The sequence below is a fragment of the Colias eurytheme genome, chromosome 15, assembly GCF_061535395.1.
Source record: "Colias eurytheme isolate Ceu_HAF_F1 chromosome 15, ilColEury1 Martin Lab GWU primary, whole genome shotgun sequence".
NCBI classification, from domain to species: Eukaryota; Metazoa; Arthropoda; class Insecta; order Lepidoptera; family Pieridae; genus Colias; species Colias eurytheme.
Genome location: NC_142994.1, coordinates 330,674 through 355,271, shown reverse-complemented (window position 1 = coordinate 355,271; position 24,598 = coordinate 330,674). Strand labels below are relative to the sequence as shown.

At 35.6% G+C, this 24,598-nt stretch overlaps 1 protein-coding gene across 6 annotated transcripts in view; it reads left to right on the top strand.

The window, feature by feature from the left end:
• The window catches only part of ATP8A (ATPase phospholipid transporting 8A1), a 92,808-nt gene that overhangs the window by 44,289 nt on the left and 23,921 nt on the right, over positions 1-24,598 (top strand). For all 6 annotated transcript variants that reach the window (XM_090110158.1, XM_090110153.1, XM_090110156.1 and 3 more), the window contains 14 exons: positions 1,714-1,840; positions 3,776-3,959; positions 5,026-5,189; positions 10,793-10,990; positions 11,600-11,724; positions 12,000-12,152; positions 12,298-12,407; positions 13,138-13,311; positions 13,786-13,963; positions 15,050-15,223; positions 15,835-16,040; positions 22,558-22,689; positions 23,045-23,203; positions 23,600-23,797. In XM_090110158.1, coding sequence (XP_089966284.1) covers positions 1,714-1,840; positions 3,776-3,959; positions 5,026-5,189; positions 10,793-10,990; positions 11,600-11,724; positions 12,000-12,152; positions 12,298-12,407; positions 13,138-13,311; positions 13,786-13,963; positions 15,050-15,223; positions 15,835-16,040; positions 22,558-22,689; positions 23,045-23,203; positions 23,600-23,797 — 2,282 coding nt within the window. The remainder of the gene's footprint in view (positions 1-1,713; positions 1,841-3,775; positions 3,960-5,025; positions 5,190-10,792; positions 10,991-11,599; positions 11,725-11,999; positions 12,153-12,297; positions 12,408-13,137; positions 13,312-13,785; positions 13,964-15,049; positions 15,224-15,834; positions 16,041-22,557; positions 22,690-23,044; positions 23,204-23,599; positions 23,798-24,598) is intronic.

Below are 24,598 nucleotides of genomic sequence, written 5' to 3'. Positions count from 1 at the left end.
CAATAGAAAAGCGAAAATTGCTTCGGGTTCAGTTTTATATGCAGATTTCCAGTTTATTGCACTGACTTTGCAGTGCAATCTATCTTTATAGATCCTGAATAAAAATGAGTAATATTTATTCTACGACTTTAGGTTATGTCGTCGTTATTTAAAATATTGTTTAGCATTGAGATGGTTGAGCGCATCTAAATATTTTTGTTATATCTTACGTCATGTTGAGTCATCTACCTGTGTAACTAATGCTTACTAAAAATATAATTAATCCGAATATTTAAGCAAAGTAATTTTGTACTTCTAAACCTTACAACTGGCTCGCAGTTGACTTAATATAGCTAGTGCGTCACTGACATCCTTTTAAGACGCGCACTAAAATATTTGCTCCCTATATGCAGAGCGCCTATGTCCTCGCCAAGGTTGCGGCACATTTCCACTGCAATTACTTCGAGAAGTTGGAGTGCGGAGTCACGGTCAGGACCATGCGATTTATTCCGCACATTTGATTATAGCAGAGCATTTAGAATTTTGGACAAACGACGGAGTTTTCAATACAGCCTAAGTATTATGATTCGTTCTGAACGTGAAACGTAGTAATTTTATAGCTGAGCCTGATTGGTTGGTTCCGCTGATCTGTAGAAATCTTTTTTGTCAGATCTCTTGGAGAGAAGAACAATTTAAAACACAATAATCTAATATATAAACAACAGTGCAACATCAGAACAGTTAGGTACACAGAGATAGTTAACAAAGATCACTTTATATGATTACATGTACCAGTTGAAGGGCTTCCCGATCGTTGATCCACCCTCTAATACTATGATTGCATTAGGAACTATATTTAAATAGAAAACTGTGACCTTAACGATTCACTTCCAAGGGTTTAGCCTTGCAGTACATAATGTGATATCGAAATTTTTACGCTAATCAGAATTCAATGTAATGTTATAATATTTCTTATGTGTATCTAAACATGTGTTGGTTTCTGAATTAAATGCACAGGTTTTGTAACAATTCATGACTTTACTGTACCATTTATGAGACGGTATCTTTTCATGTTATTTGAACTAATATCATTTATGTAAATTAGGGCTTCTTTGATAAGCCTGTTACTGTATTTGTTTACATCTGTTCATTATTTTATGACAGAACGGTATTTTAAACATGCCTGATGCAACGATACCGTAAATAATTAGCAACAAGGGTACTTACACAAATTTCCAGGCTTGTATTACATGCACCAAAGTTACCATTTGCGTCTGCCTCCATGTAAATCTAATTAACGAGTGCAGAAACTTTCATTTGGTTTTCTCCAGCAGATAGACATATTCGAAAATATTTTTTATTTGCTACTTGTAACTATACGTAGTATATTATTATTAGTCTGTGTTGCTACATATTATTCATTACGTGATTTTCATGCTCAGATAGGGAAAGGAAATCTATTAACATGCCCAAATTTTGTGAGATCCTTAACCAACATTTTTAACTTTGAACGGATAAAGATTTTTTGAAACAAACTGTTTTTCAACCTTGATTAATTAACTGCATTCCTCTCAATTATTAATGTCAATTACTACGGTTCTAGCTTCCACATTTAGTGCCTATTGCATATGATACGCAATAATAAATGTCCCCTTTATATTTTTTTCCCTTTATTTATATAAATTCCCTTTATAACTTATTTATTGCATGTAGTTAATATGTATGTTTATTCAGATGAGGACGAGGCCACGACGTCCGGGATAACAGACGGCGCGGCGGACGAGCAGAACCGGGTGATCTTCATCAACCGCCTGCAACCGCAGAAGTTCGTCAGCAACAGGATATCCACCGCCAAATATAGGTACTAAATAGCATACTTGTCGTTGTATTGAAATCTAAGAAAACATCACTTAATTAGGAAGGAAGGATTTTTAATTCAGGTAACTACTGTACCCGATACTGGAAAATGTAATTACTAGTGCATAGAGAGGGATTAATACAGCACAAAAGGCGACCTTATCTACGAAATGTTCATCAGCGATCTTTTACAGAATTCTAAAAATAACATAATTTAAACGTAATACTATTAATAGATGCTATGAATGAAAAAGATCACAAATCATTTGACGATACGTTCGTCGTACTTATGTAACGAATAGGCTTTTTATCTGGTTGATTGTATTTAATTTACTCATTTATAAGTTAGAATCCCGTTGCACGAGTTCGATTTAGCATAAAAAATGTATGCACCTAAATATACTAAACTATAGAAACTACATTGTATGAAATATAATACTTGAGACCACAATTATACAGCATTCTATAATACATGGTACCAGCTAACTTGACCACCGGTATCGAGGCGTATCATTCTTCTTGACAAACAATAAATCCCTTGCACAGGTGTATGTTACCAGGTGGCTGATTGCTTTTAATTTGTTAACAGTATGTGCAATTTAGCACTAAAAATTATGATAGTATTTTGTCAAAAAATGAGTACAGGAAAGTAAATTATGAATAAAGCTATCTGAAGTTTCACAATATGATGTTTTCTTATTGCTTAGTTTAGTGCAATTGATTCTCCTCTAAAATATGTATTATTCGTAGAATCCATCAAAATTTCTACCTCAAATTCTTTTCCCATTCGAGTCTCGTGCCTATTTTGGTAACATTTCCAATTTCTCCAAATTATTTGCTCGTTTGAAAATCCAGCTTGAACCTCCAGTATTCTGTAAACACAACGTTTTTAATTGAGCACTGCGAGCGTGAGTCCGTATTGTTTACGCGGGCGGCTGGCAGATCGCCCGGGGCTGTGATCTCATGTCACACCGATATACGCCTATTGCCTGCTGCCTCGCTGTTTATGCCCCACATTTCGGATATTAGGTCATACATTGCGATTATCGTACTTTGTCACAGGATTACGGAACCGTACCAATATGTAGGTACTCCTCTTGCAGCATTTAATTCCTTACTTATTGGGTTGCAAAAGGGGTAATAAAAAGATCAATGAGTAGATACATAATAATAAAATTATGTATGTCCAATAACCTGAATTAACTTTATAATTTCAAGGAACACGAAAGCGTTTATTTTTGGGGCATTATCAAATTTATTCATAGGTAAATTGAAGTTATTATCGTCATTAACAAACACACAACTATACGGTAATTTAAGGTCCATTCACTATAAGTTAAAGCATTGTGTTGTTTTAAGAGAATTATGTCGATAAAGATAATACAGTAGAAATAGTTTTGTCTATATCGACACAACATAATTGACCTCCCGACACAATAAGCCACGGGTAATGCGATTAACTTTCTTCGTGTAACGCAACGGTTTAATACTTGAACAAGGTTACAAAATGTACAATACGATTATGGATATAAATCAATGACAATTTGTAAATGGAGAACTGATATTGATCCGATGTAATGTTAATGAGATATACGTCACTGTGTGCTGTGATCACAGACATACATGTATGTCTGTGGCTGTGATAATAAAGTTTGTTTTATGCCGCTGCAGAATGCGTGTATTATCCGTGTGTAGGATACAATCATATGAATGCAACAAAAAATATTTGGTTTGGAAGGCCATAAAAGCCTTCTTCTTACTTATTCGTAAAGGTAAAAATCTTATAATAAATTACATATAATATAAAATTCATTAAAGACCGGCAACGACATAGATTGCTAAGTTGCCTCTTTTTGAGCGGACGTGACCACTTAACATCAGGTGTTCTCTGCTTGCCCTGTCAAAAATTCCTAGCGTTACCCTTGTTATTCTCCTGCAGTCTACCATCATTCGTGCCGCTGTTCCTCTTCGAGCAGTTCCGTCGGTACTCCAACTGCTTCTTCCTGCTGATCGCGCTGCTGCAGCAGATCCCGGACGTGTCGCCGACGGGCCGCTGGACGACGCTCACGCCGCTCATACTTATACTAACTGTCAGTGCTATTAAGGAGATCGTGGAAGACTTTGTAAGTTGTTTTGTGTTTGGGTTTAAAGGGTTGGGCAATAGCACGGTCAACTTTTGCTAATAACCTAAAATATATTTTGTTTAAAAATAAACAACAACACAATTAAGACCTTTATACACACAAAAGCTATAAAATCGTTTTGGTTAAAATTATAGGTGTCCACATTTATCAAGATAGTTTTTTTAGACATATAGGTTTATTTTTATTCGGGTTAAAAGCTTAGCATAAGCCTTGAGCAAGCTGAAGAATTTAATAAAACATTAAATTGAGATCGAGTAGAAGCAATTTTTAAAAGAAGACCCGCAAGAAACTGTAGTTGCTCTTTTAAAATCATGATACCTACATTTAATATTAAAGTCGCTACAGGTACTTGTTACCTGTTAACTATAATGAATGATAAATGATAATGTAATTTATTTTTGATTTAATTTAAATTGTCACTGATATATTCGTGTATGTGCAATTGAAAATGAAAGACACGCTCCTGAAAAACAGTTCTTATACTATCTTAGGAGCCTGGGTCACTTCAATTTGTAAAATTATTATGTGAAAATAAATGATTTATTATTTTTCATCGTTTCTTGTTTTCTTTCTGACTGACCGGTTGGCTTGGTTGGTAGTGGCCCTGCCTTCCAAGCCAGAGGTCGTGGGTTCGATTCCCACCCGGGGCAAATATTTGTGTGATGGATGAACATAGATGTTTGCTCTGTCTGGGTGTTAATTATCTATATAAGTATTTATTTAAAATTATATATGTATGTTTATCAGCCATCTGGTTTCCATAACACAAGCGAAAGTTTAGTATGGGATCAGATCGTGTGTGAAAATTGTACTGAAATATTTATTGAAGTGAAACTTCTTTATCGGGGTTGGACAAAAATTTAGTGTAACATTTTTGCGTTACGCCGTACGCGTGACATTTTTGCGTTACGCCGTACGCGTGACATTTTTGCGTTACGCCATACTCGTGACATTTTTAAGGTCATAAAGAAGTTTCACTCCTTACGTGTGTACACTAGTACACGCATACATTTATTTATTTATTTATTTGTATATACGTATATAGAAGCGTCACCGAGCGGACGAGGAGACGAACCGCCGCAAGGTGGAGGTACTGGGCGAGGGGGGGGCGTGGCGGTCGATCCGCTGGGAGCGGCTGCAGGTCGGCGACGTGTGCCGCGTCACCAACAACCAGTTCTTCCCCGCGGACCTGGTGCTGCTCGCGTCCAGGTGAGCATGGTGAAATACTGATACATAATGCTTTTTAATCTATTGCATAGCTTCTATTGCGGGCCTTGAACGCGGGGACCGAATCCAGAAATTCCGTAATGAAAAAACCTCACGCTCCCCACTCCAACGGGCACGGAGGTGTGGCTTGAAGGCATACAATAGCTTTACCGCGGCAGTCCCCGAGTGCCACACGTCTTTTTTTTTGTTTGGTAATGTCAATTTAGAAGGTTGATTCTAGGCTGATAATTGACGCTTTTCTAGCTTAGACGGAGTGACAATTGAGCCGGTTGTTTTAAGTGCATCTAGTAAAGAGAAAATATTTTAGTGAGAGTATTTTGTTTTATCATTTATTAAAAGGGGTAAAATATCACCCAAAAATGTTCAGAATATTTGGTAATCTGTAATACGTTGATTGCTGGAAAAAAATAGTTCGAAATCCAGTATTTGTTTAAGTAGGTATATAAATATAATCAGTGATATTTGCATTTTAAACACACGTGAATATAAATGTAAAGAACAGTAAAGGAAGACAGTAAAAATATCCTATAATCAAACATCGATATGACCTTTTCTTTAATGCCGGAACTCATTGTAAGGGCGGGAGGTTACTTTGGGCGCTGCTTTTTCCGGTGTCTGACCTTTTTCTATTTAACAATCCATTAGCACGACGGTTTTTATTGATTCTTTCGTAAATTGTACTACTTTTTGATACGGGGCAATTAATTTTCTCATTATCATTTTAATTAATCTATACTAATATTATAAAGCTTGTTTGTTGGTTTGAACGCGCTAATCTCAGGAACTACTGGTCCGATTTAAAAAATTATTTCGGTGTTAGGTAGCCCATTCATCGAGGAAGGCTTATATCATCACGCTAAGACCAACAGAAGCGCCGCCACGCGGGTGAAACCGCGGAGCACAGCTAGTGTCTTCATAAAAACCTATATGGATAAAGAAGTTTTGTCTCAAATGACATGGCATTTCTCCACCTAAAAAATCGTCCTTTAACCAATCTAAATGATCGTCAACTTTCACTTATAATACCACAAGAGCTTCAAAATTATCGGGTATTTTCCGATAGGTTCGTTGCAAACAAATGAAGGAGTCAAGTTTTTAGTCAAGGTTAAAAAATCACGAGCGCGAAGCGCGAGTGATTTTTCCTGAAAAACTTGACGACTTTATTTGTTTGCAGGGAACCTTGAGGGAAATGCCAGATAATTTTGAAGCTCGTGTGGTATTCGGGAGATTATTTTTCCGTCCCAAATGTCGGCCAATAATTTCACAATTGAATTGAACCTGTCAGTTTGACGTCAACGACCAGAGAAAATTTTCAAAAAATTATCAGTATAATACCATGTAGGTTGTAGGTACCACGTGACGTCGAATGGTGCAATTCTATTGGTCGATATTTGGGTCGGAAAATAATCATAATAATTATTTGAATTTGGGATTGGAAAATTTTATAAGGACACAATTCCCTATACATTACCTATATTGCCTTTGATCTCCTGTTTGTTTTCCAACTTTTATGCTTACGTGGGTTTATAATTATTGTCGTACGAAATTTTCCAGTTTAACAAGGTGACATTATATGATTCTGGGTCTTTACAACGTGTTAAAAATGACGAACTTAATAACATTGTGACCTATATGGATTTAAAAGTATAAAAAGGCATTCTTTTTCCATTCCGTTTTTTGTATTAACATTTAATTCAAAATATAAGTATGAATTATATTAATTTCAACTACAAAACACTATGTGATATCTCGAACACAATAGCTGCAAGAATGGCTCGTTAAAACTTATACAAATTATGTTTTAGATATGGAATAGCGGGAAAATAAAGGCGTAATTGTACAATGGATTGAAATGTCACTGAATATCAAGGTTGTGGGGTGCGTCTGTTCTGCATTGTATTAGTCGATGTGGATTTTACGGTCCTAATCGTAATTAGGGTACACGAGGCGAATCTTTGACGGTTTTAGTGGGCTATAACCTGGTTAACTGCTTGTAAAGCGTTTGAGCTAGCGTGGTAATGACACGGATGAGGCGAGATGCTCGGTAAACTTAGTGACACATACATGATGATTTATTAAAATATTATAAAATGGCTCCCTCTGGTGATAAATGGTATTGATATTAAGGGTGGATAAACGTCTTCATATATTTTACGCACATCGCGCTTTTGTAAAAATTACAAGTAATATCTCATAACATTATGGTCCTCCCTCTTCACGTATTTTGTGATTGTTTTCCGAACATTATCTGATTAATTATTTATCTTAAAGATTCATAGAGAAAACTTAATTTATTCGGCACAGATGTCAAAAACGTCTGGCTAAGATCTCATTAAGGAACCCAAAATTAGAATTGCTTATAAAGATGGGCACATAATTTCCATTAAAGGTCGTATTTTGAATTACCGTCATGAAACTGTCAACCTCAATTCCAATATCGAGGAAACCCTTATTCAATTTACCTATTACCTATAGATTTATTTTTGTGACAGATAATTTGCTAAACATCTTTGAAATTAATAAACAATACTTATTTGACATATATCTATTAGACCCAATTGGCATTTGTTTTGTTAAATAAAAAAAAGTCGCGAAGCTCCTTCTCTAAATGTCCGTTCATCCTTCATTACCTTTTTTATCCAAATACATTCGGCACTTCAAACGTTAATAGAAACAGATGGAGTACCTAATTCGGGTACATATAATACTACAGTAATAATACTATAACCTTACTATAACATAGTATGGATGACGATAACGTCGCGAACGGAACGTGGCCGCCGGCACGCACAGATTCAACACCTCGATATTATGTCAAATAACATAATAAACTATAGCGATAATGCTCCCTGAAAAAATAATGAATGTTTTACATTTTTCACCTTCATTCACAAGGACGGGTTGTTTGAGTTAACACGAATTGGAATACAGTAAGGGTTGATAATACTACGTAGTTTTTGGGATAATGATCTGGTTCTGATTAGTTAGGGTACATCTGATATCCTGCTAGAAGTATACATACAAAAGTTTTTCATGGATATTAACCACAACTGAGGTGAAACATAGAGAAAGTTACTTTGTAGTACGTATTGGTGTAAAAAACTTATCTAGATACTAAGAACCCAAGAAACTATGTTATCCGAGATAGAGTATAAAGCCAAATTTAATCTCGATCCGTAAACCGGAATGTCGTGATCGAGTAATGAACATCCATCCATGTAACCTAGCTAAGGGTGGATCAGGATAAAAAATGGTCACCATAAGGCATTAGTCATTAAGTTAAAAGCATAACATATGCATTAATTACATATATAATTGGTCTAGGTGTGTTTCAAGCCAAGTGAAATGGTAATTGGTTGAAGCGTGAGAGTTTAATGATGGTCAGTCGTGTAACATTGACAATAATGAATTATATGGATAACCAATTATTATGGACATTTAATTCGTTGTAAATTATATTGTTACTTACATCGAATATTATTAGTGCCTCGAATGATTATTATTGATAATGTTTAGGAAATTTTAAATTTAATATTGAATTCCCTTTTATTGTAAGTCAAATTGTATAGCCCTCGTGAAGAATGCCCCTATAGTGGGAAAAATAATTATATTTTCCCGAGTAATTTGTTATATGTTTTGCAATGTTTCATGAGGTAACTTTATGATAACATTTTAACATTATTATGAAACAAAAAAAATGTGTAAATTCCTATCACACATGTTTTGGCACCCACTACAAAGCGCGGTTACTCAAAATAATAGTAAACATTTTTCCTGTCATAAATATGAGTAATATGTAAGAAACGTTGTGGTTGGTATATTGTTGTTTTTATCTTTATATAATAGATTTTACGACAATAGTAAAATCTATTTTGATGCAACGCATCCAAATTAATAGATGTTATTACACTCGTAATTTGGAAATTATCTGTTCTATCAGAGAGGGGCAAATAATTTTTAGCATTCTGATTTAAACATCTATCTCTCTCTATCTATCTAGTTGTCTGTCATACTAATGAGTTAGCGTTTAAAATTTCACCCTTTGATATCTGATTCACAGTGAAATTTCATAAAGCGAAGCATTCTATAATTTAGCACTGCTCTTATATTTGTGATTTACTTAAGTACGAGGTAACATAATTATAATTCGTATAATGAAAATACTATGAAAGAAATTTTGTAATTCTCTGTCTCAATAAATATTGTATAATTTTAGTTGCCTTCCGAAAATCCTGCGTCAGCACAGCACCTACAATTCAATTGCGTATTTTGTAATCCGCTTTTTAGTAAAACCTAAAGAAAAGTTAAAACCAAAAACAAAGCTATGACCATTGTCTAGATGTAGTTATGTTTTGTTTGATTGTCCAGTCCCTTGTGATTGTGTTACGGACATGTGATGTACACATTGACCTCCGAGCATGCTAGGGGACACTTTATAGTATTGTTATGACGTATAGTAAAAATGTATCTACAAATAGGTAAGTAAAATTGGATTTTGTAAAGTCAAAACGCATGTTTAGAATTCAACAAAAATTGTGTAAGTAGTAAGTCACTTCAATTTAATATGGAAAAATAATCATGGTTCAAAAATCTTATCTATACTAATATTTGTTTGTATGTTTGTTTGTTTGTTGAACGCGCTCATCTTAGGAACTACTGGTCCGATTTGAACAATTCTTTCGTTGTAAGATAGCCCATTTATTGAGGAAGGCTATAAGGCTATATATCATCACGCTAAGACCAACAGTAGCGGAGCAATGTGGGTGAAACCGCGGGGTACAGCTAGTAACGAATAAAGATGAACTCGCAGGCACAGTCATCTTGTTTCATATAAATACAATGACGTTAATATGTAACCAATACTTTCCCTGTTATAAAGTTTTCAAAGCGTTTGTTTCTTGTAATTAAATTTGTAAGAGATATTATCTCCAGGAAATTGACCTTTCGACGTTAAGTAATGAAGTTTCGTAGGCGTGAAAAGATCCGCACAGTTAAGCTATTTTTATGGAACTATAAAAGAGATATTCTCTATTCCTATTTTAATCTCGTTATAAATAATCCCGTTGACCGCGTTATTTATGCTATAGGATAAACGTATTTGCAATTACATGCTTTAAATGCTTGTGGGCGGTTGGTATTTATAGATTTCGCTTTCGTGTATCAAAAAAATTGGACGAGAGAATAATTGCCTTGTAGCATGTCCTTTTAATACTTGGGTATTTTTATAACGAATTTATCTTCTATATTATTTATCCCAATTTTTTGATCAATTGACAGATTGATGGGCGAATTGTATTGAGTATAAATAATTCTATCGATAAGCTTTTCGCCCCCGGATCCGTCAAAATTACCCAGGGCTATTAACAATTTATAAGATTAATTATAATTCACTTAAGAATCATGTTTCATTCTAATACGAAAGATTTGTCTAATGGATTCAGTACTTTCAAATATACTACTACAATTTTCCCATACCATTTATAACCACCACAACCATTTACTATATCGGTATACATAGCTAGTCTATATACCGATAAAGTAAATGGCACACAACACAATCTTTATCACAAAAATGCTTCCCCCAGCGAACCGCAAGGCATAGCGTTCATAGAAACATCGAACCTCGATGGCGAGACGAACCTCAAGACGCGGCAGGCGCACCCGGACACCGCGCGGTTACAAAACGCGCCAGAGATGGCCGCCTTCCACGCAACCCTGCAGTGCGAACCGCCCAACCGACATCTGTATGAGTTTAACGGGATGCTGAAGGAAACTAACTCGAAGTAAGTAGTTAAATAGAGGAATATTTGATGTGAAATTTCACAGGATAGGTGGTTTCTGGCTCGAAGGACTAATTTTATTTAGACTAAATAAATAGTGTATAATTTGGAGTAAGTAATTATGCAGATGAAATTTCAAATGTTTAATAATAATATGTGATAGGTCTTTTCTGCTCGAAGGACCTAAATATTTTTTATTAATGAATGAATTAGTTTTCCAAATAATTTGATATTTTTTAACCTTACAATAATTTTTACATAATCCAAATAATCTATTTAACGATTTCAGAACTAGGTCATTAGCAAAGAAACCAAAAAAAATACCTTAAAAGTAGGGTTCAACACATATTATGGAAAAATGGTTATTAATCCGTCAGTCCTCGGATCACAGACACAATAGAAAATCTATTGTGTCTCGGCCCGATCGGGCCGCTCGGTGGTCAATGGGTTAAAAGTAGTTTGTAATAGTAAACGGTAAATCTTTGCTATGACAATTAAAGAAAAGAAATTACTTAGATTATTATTAGATTCTAGAAACACTAGAAGAAGTCTAAGAATAAAAACGGACACTGGGGATATTCTCAAGATTTAAACGTCCAAATCATATTTCAGGACGATACCACTAGGCCTAGAACAGATGTTGCAACGTGGCGCGATGTTGCGCAACACGGGGTGGGTACTCGCTGCCGTCGTGTACACGGGACATGAGACTAAGCTGATGAAGAACTCTACTAAGGGTGAGTTGGATGGTTAGATGGTGTGGGAACTTTGGGTGAAAATTTTAAGGGGTGATGGTGCTTTGGTGTAAACTGACATTTTAGCCTTTTACATTTTGTAATAATTTAGCTTTTGCTGTATCAAAAGTACTGATTGGTGATTAAAACTTGGCTACTATATCTTGTAAATTGGAAGGGTAAAATTCGAAAAAATCACCTTAAATTACACTTTGCCTATAATTTCAACACCCAACAAAATCTGAAAATGTTAATATTAATTATTAAATATTTTTCAGCACCGCTAAAACGTTCATCAATCGACCGCCAAACGAACACGCACATTTTGATGCTGTTCATAATATTGATAGTTTTGTCGCTGATCAGTGCCGCCTTCAACGAACTGTGGCTGCACAGGCGGAGCAATACGGACTGGTATATCGCGTTGGAAGGTTAGTGTGTCCATACATACAGGATAAATGTGGAAGTTATTCAATTGTAACAATTAGAAAACTATTTTATTTCTCTTAACAAACGAAATTAACTCCAATGTTATATTTTTATGGATTTTTTCTAAAAATTGAATGTTTGTTACAGAGGCCCAGAATGCAAATTTCGGATTCAATTTTTTGACATTTTTAATATTATACAATAATCTTATACCCATATCTCTACAAGTTACTGCTGAAATTGTCAGATTTTTTCAAGTAAGTTTTTCGACTACTCATTTTTGAAAATAACGAATTCTTTATTGCAAAACATTATCGGAGAAAAAGAATCCTTCTGACAAGATTTGTATTACTTCGATGTCTCAGTGCTCTCAATAAACCATGTGTCATTTCGACGTGTGTCATTATTAGTCAAGACACTATTTTTATCATCATTAGATACTTATTTTGCGACTGTTATTTTTCCAAACATTTCTTAACACTTTTTCTTACCTTAATTTTCTGTATCCTCACCATTATTATGACAACGCGGTTGGCGCAGTGGTAAAGTAACTGCCTACTGAGCCGACGGTCCCGGGTTCGATCCCCGGTCAGGGCAAATATTTGTGTGATGAACTCAATTATTTGTTCTTGGGTCTGGGTGTTATCTATATATGTATTTATAAATATTATATTTATCGTGGCCTAGTACCCACAACACAAGCCTTAATTGAGCTTACTGTGGGACTAGGTCGATTTGTGTAATAATCCATACTAATATTATACATAAATGCGAAAGTAACTCTGTCTGTCTGTCTGTTACTCAATCACGCCTTAACCACTGAACCAATTTGCATGAAATTTGGTATAGAGATATTTTGATACCCGAGAAAGGACATAGGATAGGTTTTATCCCGGAAATCCTACGGGAACGGGTTTTTCTTTGAAAACGCGGGCGAAGCCGCGGGCGGAAAGCTAGTGTCCTATAATATTTATTTATTATTTCCAGGCCAAATTCATAGCGATGGATAGCGAGATGTACCACGCGGAAAGCGACACACCAGCGATGGCGCGAACTTCTAACCTCAACGAGGAGCTCGGACAAGTGCGATACGTGTTCAGTGATAAGACCGGCACCCTCACTTGCAATGTTATGGACTTCCATAAGTGCTCTATTGCTGAGGTATTGAAAATTATTTGAGATTTTTTTTAAGGTTGGAAAAAATTTGATTACAAGGTCGGATTCGAAACCACGTCTTTTGCGTTGCTTTTGCGATATTATTTGTTGTAAAAAGTTGTAGAGAGTGCAGGCAGCTGCAGAAAATGTCCAATGTCATGATGCTTGCCCATTTAAAATCATACACGTATAGTTATATCAAAAATTTGAAACAATCACAGCTAATAAATAACAGTCCAAATTTATATCTATCCTCCTCTCCCCATCATAAGGATTTAAAATTAAAAAAAATTTACTCGTTCAAACACCCAAATACACAGTGAAACAGTGAAAGAACACACCAGTGTTCTTTTACATATGGAATGATGCTTAATCTCTAATACGTTGTTACACGAATGTAAAATAAATTTGATGACTAACTCATTGTGTTAGGTGTTTCTAATTAAACGTCCACCACTGTATCTAATATATTGTTCCCAGATCATATACAACAAGCCGGCACCAAACGAGCGGCTAGAAGACACGCTACTATACCACAATCTACGAGAGCACCCGAGTAAAGATGATATAGCGGAGTTCCTCACAATGCTGGCCGTATGCCACACGGTCATACCGGAAGTTATTGATGGAAAGATTAACTATCATGCTGCTTCTCCTGGTGAGATTTTGATTATTATATAAATTGCATAAGTGTTAATTGTTATAATACATTGTTTAAAAGAAAAAAACTTAAAGGAAATTTTGTGACCGCTCCAAAGTATTCGACTGTGTGGAACATTCTATTTTATTATGGAAACTCTGTTACTATGATTTAAATACCTTAGCTGAGTAACATTATAGCTTCAAACCTTCAGAATAAGATACATACTGTTTCTGTTAATGGAGAAAGTTATCGCGGTGCGTCTATTAGCTATTGGTGTTCCGCAAGGATGTATTTTTGGTCCGTTTTTTTGTATATAATATTATTTATGTAATGATGTATGTATCTGATTATTTGCTGGATATGAAACCGTTTTGTTTGGAAATTTGTATTTATATTTAACTAGCCGTGCCCCGCGGTTTCACCCGCATTGCTCCGCTCTTGTTGGTCTTAGCGTGATGATATATATTATATAGCCTATAACCTTTCTCGATAAATGGGCTACCTAACACCGAAAGAATTTTTCAAATCGGACCAGTAGATCCTGAGATTAGCGCTTTCAAACAAACAAACGCTTCAGCTTTATAATATTAGTATAGATTTAAATAGAAATGAACCGAATGTTGACCTGACTTTTCTTTCTTGCTTAAGCTTGTTGAGTAGACAGTGAGTCGCACGTCTTATGACTTATGGTGGTTACTGTAATTGAGTGTCGTCGTTTTATTTATTTATTTATTTATAATTCTTTATTGAACAAAATATGAGAAAACAATAGTATGCAAAAAGAAGTAGTAACACAAAAGCATAATTTGCCCAAAAGGCGTCCTTATTGCTAAACAGCAATCTCTACCAGGCAACCTGGCGGGAGAGGAAATGCAAGAAGATTATGGGATAGTGCAAAAAAATGTATGCGTGTACTAGAGTACACACGTAAGAAGTGAAACTTCTTTATGACCTTAAAATGTCACGAGTATGGCGTAACGCAAAAATGTCACGCGTACGGCGTAACGCAAAAATGTTACACTAAATTTTTGTCCAACCCCGATGTATTAATGCAAACAACATTAATACTTAGTATTTTTGCACGTGTCTATGTTGTTGCAGACGAGCGCGCGCTGGTGCTGGGCGCGGCGTCGTTCGGCTGGGTGTTCGAGGGCCGCACGCCGCACGCGGTGAGCGTGCTGGCGCGCGGCGAGCGGCTGCACTTCGCCGTGCTGCACGTGCTCGCCTTCAGCTCCGCGCGCAAGCGCATGTCCGTCATCGTGCGCACGCCCACCGGTGCGTACTGCGTACTCACACCCCGCACTGACACCATTTTTTGACGTGAAAACGTCTTATAATTTGATTGAGCCGGCTGCACGCACGAAAAAACATGACTCATGCGGCGTTACCTCGCTCTGAGGCGTTCCATGTAAGGCTTGAAGTGCAAGCGAGAGCGCGGAACGAGCGACAAAGAAGCACAATCGGACGTTGTCACGTTCAACTATCGTCAGTAAATCGACTTTACAGACAACTATTTTTTTTAAGTGGGGAAATCTTGCATATACAAGGTGTCCCACTATTGGTATACTAAGCGGGAAGGGAATTGTAGTTTTGCATACACTGATCATGTAAAAAATACTTAAACAACAAAATTACATCAAAAATTTTTTGCTATATTTTTCCTGAAAATTCATGTTTTCTTCTCTAGCTTAGCACAGCCGGCATATACCGTTTCTCTAATGTGAGCATTTTATCTATGAAAACATAATCTTAAACGATAGCTCACGTGCGGGTGTCAAAATTGGGCGGGTGGCTTGTTATGGGTGTACAACATAGAGCCGCATCAACAACGGGGCCACGGGTATGGTAAAATCCGTCCTGACCCCCCTGTCTCCCCATGTCGGCAGGCCAGATCAAGCTGTACTGCAAGGGCGCGGACTCGGTGATCTACCCGCGGCTGGCGGGCGGCGGGGGCGCGGCGCCCTACAGCGCGGGCGGCGGGGGCGCGGCGCCCTACGCGGCGGGCACGCTGGCGCACCTGGCGCACTTCGCCACGGAGGGACTGCGCACGCTCGTCTTCGCTGTGGCTGAGATACCAGAACATGTGTATAAGGTGAGTCAATTCAAAAGTTGTCACCATTTATAGCAATCTACAATACTAAGGGCCGATTTTTCAATGCTTGGATAAAACTTATTCGTCGAATAATGTATATAACTACCATTTTAAAAACATATTCTAATTGCACGTATTTGACAGTTTACGTGACATTTTAATATAAACGTAACTTAAGGCAATTACACGGTTCAACGACCTTAATGATTCTGTCACTACATTTGAATTTGTTTTTTTAACCGCCCTCTATAAATATACATCGTTGTTGAAGTAAAAGTGACCAAAGATTATGGAATTGTATACTGTATAGTATTGTATCGTAATCGCAGTAACATATTACATTTATGAATACTAAATATTGTGTAATGTAGGAAGACTCATCTTTCAACATTAACCGTTATAAGCAAAGTCTCTACTACATGACCCATTCTGGAGACCTTAAGATGACTAAGCAAGTAATTATAAGTTCTAGAGTGGGGAACAGCTAAGAAAACACCGATTTAGAAATTAATTTTATTCAACACGGACTCTACTATATTCTGGAGACCTGATGATGGCTAGGGTGGAGAACATCTCACCTACAGAGATATAAAAGATGGAGTACATTATTTGACGTAATTCTATAGAACGGCCTCTACCATGTCATGGTGTATCGAATGGTAATGGTGACCAGGCAAATGTATTTAGCGTTCTCTGTATATCTCTTCATACCTAGTAGGAATATATGCATGCAACCTACACACACCGAAAAAAATAGGGGAACGGACAAGAAATCACGTTTTTTTCGACTTGTTATGTATTTTGTAGTTAGTTCGGGGTTAATTTTTGAAAAACTCGCATAGTTCCCGTTCCCGTGGAATTTCCGGGATAAAACCTATCCTATATTACTCGTGGATAATGTAGCTTTTGAATGGTGAACGGAATTTTTAAAATCGGTCCAGTAGTTTATGAGCCTATTCATTACAATCAAACAAACAAACAAAGTTTTCCTCTTTATAATATTAGTGTAGAAGAAATCATCGGTTCACCCAGTTAAAAGTGCGGAGGTAACGGAACCAACAAAAAATTCAGTTGAATTGAGAAATTCGACCTATAATGGCGTCGGCTAAAAATGTTGCTATACGTTTATGTCAGTTTTGACTTTCCTACGATTTTATACAATAATATAAAATTAAATGATTTTATACAATATTAAAAAAAATTGCTGATTTTCGGCGGTATGGCGACCATTTGGAACTGTCTGAAAAGTATGGCATGGCGATTTTCGTACATGGCTACTGGACTATGATTACCTGTGCAAAAATTAGCCTGGTACAAATGGTTGATTTTTTTTTTAAATCAACGCATTCACGTCGGTATTGTGGGCTGTAAATTACACCGGAAAAGTATGGCATGACACTACCGCCTACTTCTTTTTTATGGGCTATCGGTAAATCCTAAAATTTTTGTGTTACAAATCGTTTGCCTTCCGTAATTTATCCGACGAGTTCGACGAGCCCACGCGACTAGTCTGCCGGTACCACTGTTCTGACCATGATTTTTCTTTTTGTCATTGCGTACTAAGACCACTGTAGAACCGCCATCCAGTTACAAATGACCCAAAATTTTGTGTCAGTATCTCTCATCTGGCTTTGGATTGTTTTGGACCCTTAAAATATACGATAGAACAGCAATTAATCTTTTTTAAAAAATATTCAAGGCACAGGGAAAATCTGGTTACTGTTTTATAGGTAGGTATGTGTTTTCTGATAATATTTTACTGTCAAAAATTATCAACACTGGATATTATTCAATGACGCCTTTCAAAAACAAAACTAATTTACAAACAGATTTTTATATCTTTACATACCTATTTTTAACTTTCATTTCATGAACTGCTCATGTAAATACCTATTACAATCTGGTTTAATTTAACAAAACATTCAATTCGGTGAATTTTAGCGTTATTTTGCAAAAAACACCGCACGTACAGTCCCCCGTCCGAGTCGAACTGACACCGTCAAATTTCGTCGAAAATATGCAATAGAGGTGAGGTTTTATGTGGGTTTTATTATAAATTCGAGTTTTTTCTTGATAATTTAACGATAATAATGAAAATTGAAAAAACAATCAATACAAATTGTTACAAATATCATAACATATTTTTTGGTATAAATTTCATGTATAAATATGTAGCCGTTTTCCTAACAAAATGCGTTTTATTTTCAAAAAGGGGTTGATTTGTATGTATTTTTTTTATGTTTAGGCCGTTCTAAACTGAAAAGTAAACAATACACTTTGTTAATTATATCCTTGAGTATCACATATATTTTTTTTAAGACAATCATACCAACAGTTTCCTCAACAAAATTCAATATGTATAAGGTGTTTTCCGGTTTTGACCATAGTAATCCCCTTAAGAGGGCGTATAAAGCCAGATAATTCTACGATTAAGCCTCGCCCATTACGCGCCATGCCGCGCGCCCTCACAATACCCTCATACACCCGGCTCATCCAACGTACGTAAAGTTCATCGCACGCTAAATTATACACAATATTCTTCGCTCGTTCAACGCGTATTTTCGGTAGTTAGTAGGTATGTTGTCTAAAATAATTGTATAAAACAGTGAAGTTGAAATCATCACAAATTATGTAATATGTCTTTTTATTATTATTTGTTTATAATTATTAATGATAATCTATACATATTATAAAACAATAAAAAAACTGTCTGTATGTAATATATAAAAAAAAAACAATATTAGGGAAACAGTATAGAGCACGAATCCGTAAAAAAAGTCTGTCGAAATAGCGAGTATAGATACTATTTTTAAATAAACATACGCAGTCGACGACACACATTCCTCCAGAACTTTATTTTGATTAATTTGGTTATAGTCCATTAAATGAGTCCCTCCAAGGGGGGTCTAGAGTGCGTGAGTTAGTAACGTAAGATGTTTCTTCGGAAACATGTCAAGAGTCCCTAGGTAAGAAACATACTAAAACCCCGGGCCACTGGGAGGAGCCCCGGAGTGGGGGGAGGGCGGAAATGGGTCCATTTTTTCATTTTTCGCTTAAATCTCAAAAAAGGTACATGTTAGAGAAAAACTTTCAAGGAAAAATTGAAAGGCCATAAAATTATCTACAAGTTGTACCTGAATCATTTTTTCCTATATCCTACCGTTTCTGAGTTATACGCAGTAAAACATGATTTTGGCTCAAACAATTTCAACATCAATCGATCAAAAAATATTTCTTTCTTCCAAAAAACTCAAATGTGCAACTTGTGACCAGTACTGATAGATTGCTCTTAATTAGGTCTATAATTGGTAAAATAAACACATTCCTCCATGGAAGCCTTTAGGAGGAATCGATTGTCAAAATATTATATTAGGGTAGTTTGAGTTACTGAACTTGATCTTTTTATTTTTTTCTTCCAAAAAACTCAAAAGTGCAACTTGTGACCGGTACTGATAGATTGCTCATAATTAGGTCTATCGTTGCTAAAAATACCAGATTCCACCACGGAGGCGTTTACGGGGAATTGAATTTTATCAGGGTAGTTACGATACATGAACTTTTTATTTTTTTTTCTTCCAAAAAGCTCAAAAGTGCAACTTGTGACCGGTACAGATAGATTGCTCATAATTATGTCTATCATTGATAAAAATACCAGATTCCACCATGGAGGCGTTTACGGGGAATTGAATTTTATTAGGGTAGTTAGTTAAAAAGTTCATGTATCGTAACTACCCTAATAAAATTCAATACCTCCTAAAGGCCTCCATGGTGGAATCTGGTATTTTTATCAATGATAGACCCAATTATGAGCAATCTATCTGTACCGGTCACAAGTTGCACTTATGAGTTTTTTGGAAGAAAAAAATAAAAAGATCAAGTTCAGTAACTCAAACTGCCCTAATATAATATTTTGACAATCGATTCCTCCTAAAGGCTTCCATGGAGGAATGTGTTTATTTTACCAATTATAGACCTAATTAAGAGCAATCTATCAGTACCGGTCACAAGTTACACTTTTGAGTTTTTTGGAAGAAAGAAATATTTTTTGATCGATTGATGTGGAAATTGTTTGAGCCAAAATCATGTTTTACTGCGTATAACTCAGAAACGGTAGGATATAGGAAAAAATGATTCAGGTACAACTTGTAGATAATTTTATGGCCTTTCAACTTTTCCTTGAAAGTTTTTCTCTAACATGTACCGTTTTTGAGATTTAAGCGAAAAATGAAAAAATGGACCCATTTTCCCCCTCCCCCCACTCCGGGGCTCCTCCTAGTGGCCCGGGGTTTTAGTATGTTTATTACCTAGGGCTCTTGACATGTTTCCGAAGAAACATCTTACGTTACTAACTCACGCACTCTAGAACTTTTTATTCAATGGACTATTAGATTGTACGACATTTTTCGACTCAGCAATTATTCTAAAAATAAAAATAAAAATTATCCTTTATAAAATATTACAAAGTTCTTCGAAATTTACGTATTATTTTATCGAGAGCTGGTAACTTTAGCAGGTACCTTTCTGGAGTATTTTTTTCTGCGTGGCAATAGTCAGTAGACACAGATTGAGAGTGAGGGTCCACATTTTCCAAATTTAAAATTGTTCTGTGAAATTAGTAAATTACTTTCAAACAGGGTCAATTTGATTGATTGCATTTGCAAGGCGACCGTAGGAATTAGGTACCTACATAACTAAGTATAAAAAGTGTCTTTGTAAATTGTAGGTACCCACTATGAATGTAGGTATCTATAAATATCGTCGCATGAATACTCAACTCGCGGAAACGAATTTACAGAATTTACACAAATAATAATATCCAAACTCGCCTGGATAAACTTTCTCAAATGAATCTATAGTTTAGGTGGTCTGTTGCGGTTCTGCATCAGGTGTTTCAGTTTTCAAAATAAATTATTATTTTATATTTCCCGGATAATATAATAGTACCTACACAACAAAATAACTTTCATTCAAATCCGTCCAGTAGTTCCGGAGATTAGCGTGTACAAACAAACAGACAAACACAGACAGTTTTTTTTATTTACGGGATAAAACTCATCCTATGACCTTTCTCAGGTCTCAAGCTATATCTGCACCAAAATTAGAGCCCAGACATACATACAGACAGACATACAAAAATTCTAAAAACTATATTTATGTATAGATATGTACTACATATTACTATGTAATACAGATTATGAATATATTATATATATACATATACATATGTATATTATAAAAAAATACCTATTCAATGTAAGTACAGTTTTGACTTTCTTACGAATTTGTTATACCTATGTATAGATGTTATGTATGATTATCTAATACAGATTGTAAATATAATATATATGTACTATTCACAACCGGTTTACATATTATTTATATTATTATTTACTGGAGCGAACATAGGATCTGCCTATAGTAATAATAATAATATAAATCTTTCTTGACTTGATTGATTGCACCGCGACTGTAAGAATTAGGTACCTACCACTATGAATTTTATTTACTTATCTATAGTTGCTGCTGCTATCGCGTCAATACTCAGCCCGCGGAAATTATTTTACAGAAACTAAACTTTCTCAAATAGGTAAATCAAGACTTATCTTTTTATATTATAATTATTATTTATTAATATTATAACAATACTATTATATTATACATTATATACATTATTACCTTCGACATTTAGTTATCTTTTCAATTTGAATCTTCTTTAGTTCTCGTTTCTTAAGTCTTTTCATTTTGTTGTTTACCATTTTCAACAAATCAATATTCGGCGTAATTATAAAACACGGCGCAGCAATTTTAGCGTGGTCTACTCGTCTCAACGGAGCGATAGCGTCTGATGTATGAAATAGAATTATGTTTTTAGCTCCCGGAACGTGCGATGGAAGATGATTTCTTGCGTAATTAAAAATATAGTAAGCGCCAAAAGTGTTTTATCGTGATTAAACCAAAACTAAAAGTAATTACACAAAATGCTCTGACAAATATGTTGCAAATGTTTTAATATAATTGTTTATGAAAAAAAAAATCATAATAAGTATTACCATGTCCAGTAAAAAACGTAAAAGTGTGAAATTTAGAGGTAACTTCGTGAATTTTTTCTATCGAGTCAATTTCAATATTTTATGTTTTTGATCTGACAATATAATCGAAAATATCATCAAGTTTTACATATATTTTATTTTTTATATTTGGTCTTGAATACTACACGTATCAACTAAAAGTTGATTGGTGATTTGACTTTATACGCGCCCTTAAAGAAATAATGTATCCATAACAAAGTGTCTCACTTTGAACAATTTTTATTTAAAATTTCCAGTATTTTATAAACTTTTTCTCCAGGGCCTATGGAAAATTTCCACTTTACACATAAATACAGAATATGGAGTCGAGGAGAAAATACACTGATCTTAATAATTAAAATAAACCTTTAATTTTTATAATTTATTTTGTCCAGTAATGGACAGGGGTATGCAATATGCATGGTAAAATAATAAGTACTTTATGATAGGATTGGTCAAACACATACCACAAGGCGAGTATAGCGATACACGACAGGGAACAAAAGATCGAAGAAGCGGCCATGTTGATAGAGAACAATCTAAGACTGCTCGGTGCCACCGCTATCGAGGATAAGTTGCAGGTATGTTGACTGATCTTGACCATGTATCCATTACATTCTGACAGCATTTATATATATTTTTGCAGATAAAATAAATTGATAACGAAGATGAAAGTAAATTTCACATTTTTTTAATTATATATTTAGACCATACCTTGACAATGTAATTAACTGGAGTTTGATCGATACCCGTTATTTTTGAATGCTCTTATCTTGGTGATGCACTGACTCAGGAGATTTATTTAATCCAATTACTCAGAAGGGATCTAATAAAAAGGTTGCAAAAGCAAAAAAAAATTTTCTAAGCACATATGAAGTTCCATACGTCACCTAGTATTGCCCTAAATTATTATTATTTACTATCTTATTTCCACAGGACGGTGTCCCAGAAACGATAGCGTCTCTTCTGCAAGCGAACATCAATGTATGGGTTCTAACGGGCGATAAACAAGAGACAGCTATTAATATTGCCCATTCTGCCCGTCTTATACATGCAGCTATGCCGCTCGTGCTGCTCAACGAGGATAGCTTGGATGTGAGATATTTTTATCAATATATTCTGCATTAGTTGATATACAAATTTGGTAGGATTCGAAAGGCACAAGAGGAAATAATTCGTACGTTAAATTGTACCTTCAGTTGTCATTGTTTTAATCTAGCTCGTCGCTTCAGACAAATTGACATTTTTTTTTCACTTACTGTTTACGAAAAATCTCATGTCTTCAACTAAACAATATTATAGCACCTTTTTCTTGCTTAGTTGTGCCACATACCTACTTACTTAATTTGAAAGTTTTCAGTCGACATCAAGATTGAGTATTTTGAGTTGTTATAGAATATAATTCAATATAAATAATAACATCATCAAGGCAACCGTTAGATTAATAATAATTCAATTGTTAAAAAGTAATTAGATTATTAAATTTTTCAGGGCACACGAGAAAGCCTATCCCGCAACTGTTCGGAACTGGGCGAGAACTTGCGCAAGCAGAACGACATCGCGCTAGTGATAGACGGCAAGACGCTCAAGTACGCGATGGGGTGCGATCTCAAGAAGGACTTCCTGGACCTGTGCGTGTCGTGCAAGGTGGTCGTGTGCTGTAGGGTGTCGCCGATACAGAAGGCTGAGGTTTGTGAACGTTTTATCCACGTTTAGAAATTAATGATTTAATAATTATATTATTATCCCGACGTTTCGCACACTTTGCAGCGAGCGTGCGTTATCCATGTTATTTGGTAGATGATGGTCTATAACTTATTTGTTGAATTTTCTGAGTAAGATGGGTTTGCATACACACTGATTGCATAAAAAATATTTAACCAAAAAACGACGTCAAAAATGTTTTATCAGTAATTTTTTAATGTGAAACATTTACATATATACGCATGTAAAACCGATTTTTGGCGTGACGTATACCATGGCAACGCGTCACCAAGCTATATGATGATATATCTGCATATTACTTTTACAAAATAATGTCGATGTTTCACATCTGCCAGGCGTCCCGTGACGGCTCACATTTGTTTAACGAGTATTGCGCCGTAGCCGTGGTTTGTTCGAGCTGCCAGCTAACGCCACGCAGCCCGCGGTTTTCTCTGCCGAATGACTGTATTATGTATCCGTAAGACTGTATCTGAAAAAGCTGCTATAGTGGCATATCGCGGTTACGTTGCATCAATATTGCGATACGGAATACTTTTGTGGGGTAATTCCGTTAATATTAATCAAGTGTTTTTAGCCCAGAAAAAGTGTATAAGAGCTATAGCGGGTGTCGGTCCTCTTGTAAGCTGTAAGCCAATTTTTCAGCGGCTGAAAATTCTTACACTTCCCGGTATGTACATTTTAGAAACCATAATTTTCGTCAAAAAGCATCATAATTTATTCACAACCTTTGAGGATAGCTCGCTTTTCATTACAAGAGACCCGACG